Here is a 4,278-nt window from a genome sequence, read left to right as displayed (position 1 = left end):
AAATAAAATAAAGAAAGAACAAATGGGCTGAGGAAAAGGAGAAAAGGAAGAGGGACACACACACACACACACACACACACACACACGCTAGCTAAGATAATTGTACTGCTAATTTCTATTGACTTATTGAAAGGAACAGTTAATGCTTAATTTTTTAACCAATTTTAAATATTTATGTCTTATAATCTGAACAACTACATTGAAGACAAAATATGCAATGCAACAACCATTGTTGAATTCCTATCTTTTTCTTTTTAATTCTGTATCATTTCTTTTTTTTTTTCTCTGTGTCATTTCTATCTTTTTTTTTTTATTCTCTAAAAAAAGAGAAAAAAAAACCCAAAAAACACTCATACCATTGTTCTTGTCACTTCCTACAGCACTTCCGGAAGTCTTGTCTCCTGTCTGTAGTCACGCTGTTAAGGGTGCCTCTATGGCCTGTACGTAATTTAAAATGTTCCCCTCTCGTGGTCATTTTGACTTTGAAGACCCAGAAGTCATGAGGTGCCAAGTGCAGTGAATGAGGCTGATAAAGATTTAGCTTTTCCTTGAAACAAATAACTATAAACAGTTGATCACTAAACTTATCATAAGATATGGCAAATAGTTACATTTAAAAATTAATTACAATTGAAGATTCATAACAGGTAAAAATTAAAAATAAATACATTTACACTGCTTAAATGAATAAAATAATTGTTGAAAAACCTCCATAGGCAAAGCTGTAAGAAAGAGCAGTTCTAGGCCAGGTTTACTCAGAGGCGGAGCGGTCTGCGGCCCATCCTACTCAGCTCCTGCCCTGGCTCCGGCACCTCCTACCAGAGGCCCCTTCCTTTGCTCAAGTCTTTGCACTCTCGGTACAGATAGCCAATAAATGAGGGCCATTTGAAGCAGTGTTCCCCTTAGGAATACATCAGGATTATTTTAAGCCTTTTTCTGGCTTTTTCTTACTGTGGTAAAATTTGATTTCTCAGAATTAGTTCTGTGTGACTAAAGAAGTTACATGGAAATCAAGTTCATCATGGCAAGAAAGGACACTTCCATGTGCATGACCTACAAAATATGCAGCTTTAATACCCAGAAGTAACCACATGTCTTTTTTTTCTTTTCCTTCCTAGAATACCAGATACTATTTGGAAAGGTAAGTTTTCATTTGGACACAGTTGAGTCAGAAGCAGGAGTCTGATGTGCTGGGTGAGTGAGGTTGGGAGGGATGGGGTGGTTCTGCCTCCTGAGAGTGTAAGTATCATCTGTCTGTGGGGGCCCTGGGCCCTGTGCACACAGCTCAGAGTGTCTTTCCCCTCTGTTTAATAGAAGTGAGTCACTACTTCTTCAGTCCCTTGTGCCAGCTAGTACCATAGACCCGAGTTCATGTCAAATGAAAAGAATGAGCAAAGTGCTAACACTGCACCAAAGTAAGCTGACGTCCATCCGTGAGTACACAATACAGTTATGTTATTGCAGGGCGTGCCTTTGTTCCCTGCACGGGGGGTGGGGAGGGGCTACAGGACAGGGTCAGTGTGAGTTTGAGGTCATCCTATACTACGTAGCAAGAATCTGTCTGAAAATAAAGAACTTCCAGCCCCCATTAATGAAAATAAATTTTAGTAGTTTAAAGATTAGCAAGCATAATATGCTATACTCATGAGATAACCATATAAAGAAAATGTATAAATTTCTTAGTCTTATGTAAATTCTTTACCATCTTCCCAACCCTCAAACGTAATTACAGGCAGATTCTGCTACTTACATATTTAAAACTTCAGGGGTAATTCTACACTGTGTACAAACAAGGATTGATATACCTGCCCTCTCCATGTAGTTTTGCCTTTCCCAGAGCATCTCATCAGGGGAGTCACAGAAGATCTTAGAATAGGGCCTGGTCTTTAGAGGCTGGCTTCTTTCACTTAGCGTAATTCAAGTGACATGCATCCAAGTGACTTCGTATATCAGTAGTTTGTCCCTTTTTACTTCTGATAGTATTCCGTTTTGTAAACATGCCATAATTTATTTGTTCTTTTGCAGTTCCATAGACATTTGGGCTATGTCCAGATTTGAGCTGTTAATTTTTGCATACATACATTTGCATAAATATGACTTGGTAATTCCTGAGTGACTCTTTAGGAGTGGAATTGCCAAACTTGTTTTCTAAATTACCTTTGCCACTTTTCATGTCCATCAGCAAAACATAAGCCATTCAGTTACTCTACACCAGCCTATGGTACCATCAGTTTATTCGTTTTAGATCTAATATATAGACAGGTAGTAGTATCTCATTGTTATTTTAACTTATATTTCTGGGATGACTAATGATTGGGTATATTTTTATTTGTTTATTTACTATCTTTATGTCTATGTTGGGGTCATTTATCTAAACCTTTATTTCTAAAATTAAGTTTCATGTTTTCTTACTGAGTTTTGATTTTTTTCATATATTCTACTTATCAGCTGTTTTTCAGATATGTGTTTTGTAAATATTTTATACTATTACTTTCCAACTATATCTTTTGAATGAAAGAAACTTCATTGAAGTTTAATTTATTACTTTTTTTTTTCCTTTTATAGGTACTGATTTTCTGTGTTTTAGTAAATAAGTCTTTGGAAACTCCAACAAAGATTTTCTTCTAGAAATTTTCTAGTTTTATATTTTACATTTAGTTGTATGAGCTATTGGAATAAAACTTGTATGTCAAGAAATAGTACAAATACTCTTTTTCCTGTCTTTTTGTTATTATTTTGTGCATGCGTATCCGATTATTTCAGTGCCAACTGGAAAGGGTATTTCAGTGTCATTTGTTGAACTGTGTTTGACACTGCATTTAGCAGTTCTGTCGCAAAGGCATATGTCACCAGGCCTGTCCTGGGTTCTAATAGGTCTGCTGATCATTGTGTCTTTTTGCCAACACCACACTTAACTTGATGGATAATGCTGTAGAAAGTCTTGAAAGTAGGGACTGTGAGTTCCTAATTACTAAATTTTGTGGTTCTTTGAAACAACATCTTGCTATTGTTGTCCAGACTGGCATGGGCCTTGTGATGCAGTTCAGGCTCCAACTTGTGATCCTCCTGCCTCAGCCTCAAGTGCTGGGGTTACAGGAATGTACCACCACACCCCGCTCAAATTAACTTTTGCTGGTTTTCCTACCCTAGGGTTTTTTATTTTCCACACAAATTTTATAGCCAACTTGTTGACTTCAAAACAGTACTGCTGGAATTGAGTGGTATTATGTTTAAATTGTAGGTGAATTTGGGCAGAATTAATATTGTGATAATAATAAGCAATATTACATGTAAAGATTACATATATTTTAGTGAGATTGATTCCTATGTATTTTATGTTCTATTATAAATAGCATTTCTAAGTACCAATTTGCAATTCAAGTCTTATCTATTTCTAGTTTGTTAGTTATATAGAAATCAAAATTATATTGCTACTTGTATTTTATAATTATGCTAAACTTATTCATTAGATCCAATGAATTTTTTAAACATATATAGATTCCATATTTTCTACTAAGACAGTCATATACTCTGTAAGATGCTAATCAAAAATTATGCTGTAAAATCTGGTCTGTTTAAATAAAAAAAAAAAAATTCCAACCAGGTGTGGTGATGCATGCCTTTAAGTCCAGCACTCTGGTGACTGAAACAGGAGGACCACAAGCCTGAGGCCAGCCTGTGCTGCATAGTGAGTTCAAGATGTGCCTGAACTATATAGGAAGATGCTGTCTGAAAGAAAAAAAAAAAAGAAATATTACTGTAAAACACATATTACCGTCAATTCCCCCTCAAAATGGTTCTTTAAACTTGTATCCCATCATCCTTGCCCCTTCTGAAGCAGTTCTGCAAGTCCTCTTGAATGTCTTTAAGCTATGCAATTGAAAACTTGATAAATGCACCTGCCAAGTACCGTTCAACAGAAAGACAGACTCCTGAGAACATCGCACTGTGTCCTCATTCATTCATTCATTGGACCAGGACCATGTGACCTCTGGCTCTTCCACAAAGCCAAAATGACCACAAAAGATAAATGTTTTGAATCAACTCAGAATATTTATCCAGCCACAATAGCACAACTAACAAAACAAAAAGAGATTTCAGACGTGAGGAGGCTCAGGCAGGAGGGTCACAAGTTCAAGGCTATGTTGGTGTTATGGTTTGTGTCTAGTTGTCCCCCCAAAGCCTCATGCAGTCATGGGGTGAGGACTTCTAGAGTTTGTGTTAACTCATGATCCCCTGGGATTATGTGTGATCCAAGGCTGGGATTACCCATAGGTG

At 36.7% G+C, this 4,278-nt stretch overlaps 1 protein-coding gene across 1 annotated transcript in view; it reads left to right on the top strand.

Annotated features, from left to right (window-relative positions):
- The window catches only part of Triml2 (tripartite motif family like 2), a 23,476-nt gene that overhangs the window by 16,021 nt on the left and 3,177 nt on the right, over positions 1–4,278 (top strand). Inside the window, exons 5-6 of the mRNA XM_004639813.1 lie at positions 1,119–1,141; positions 1,315–1,415. Coding sequence (XP_004639870.1) covers positions 1,119–1,141; positions 1,315–1,415 — 124 coding nt within the window. The remainder of the gene's footprint in view (positions 1–1,118; positions 1,142–1,314; positions 1,416–4,278) is intronic.

Source organism: Octodon degus, unplaced genomic scaffold (genome assembly GCF_000260255.1).
Source record: "Octodon degus isolate 3935 unplaced genomic scaffold, OctDeg1.0 scaffold00114, whole genome shotgun sequence".
Lineage (NCBI taxonomy): Eukaryota > Metazoa > Chordata > Mammalia > Rodentia > Octodontidae > Octodon > Octodon degus.
This window is presented reverse-complemented; position numbering and strand designations above follow the sequence as displayed.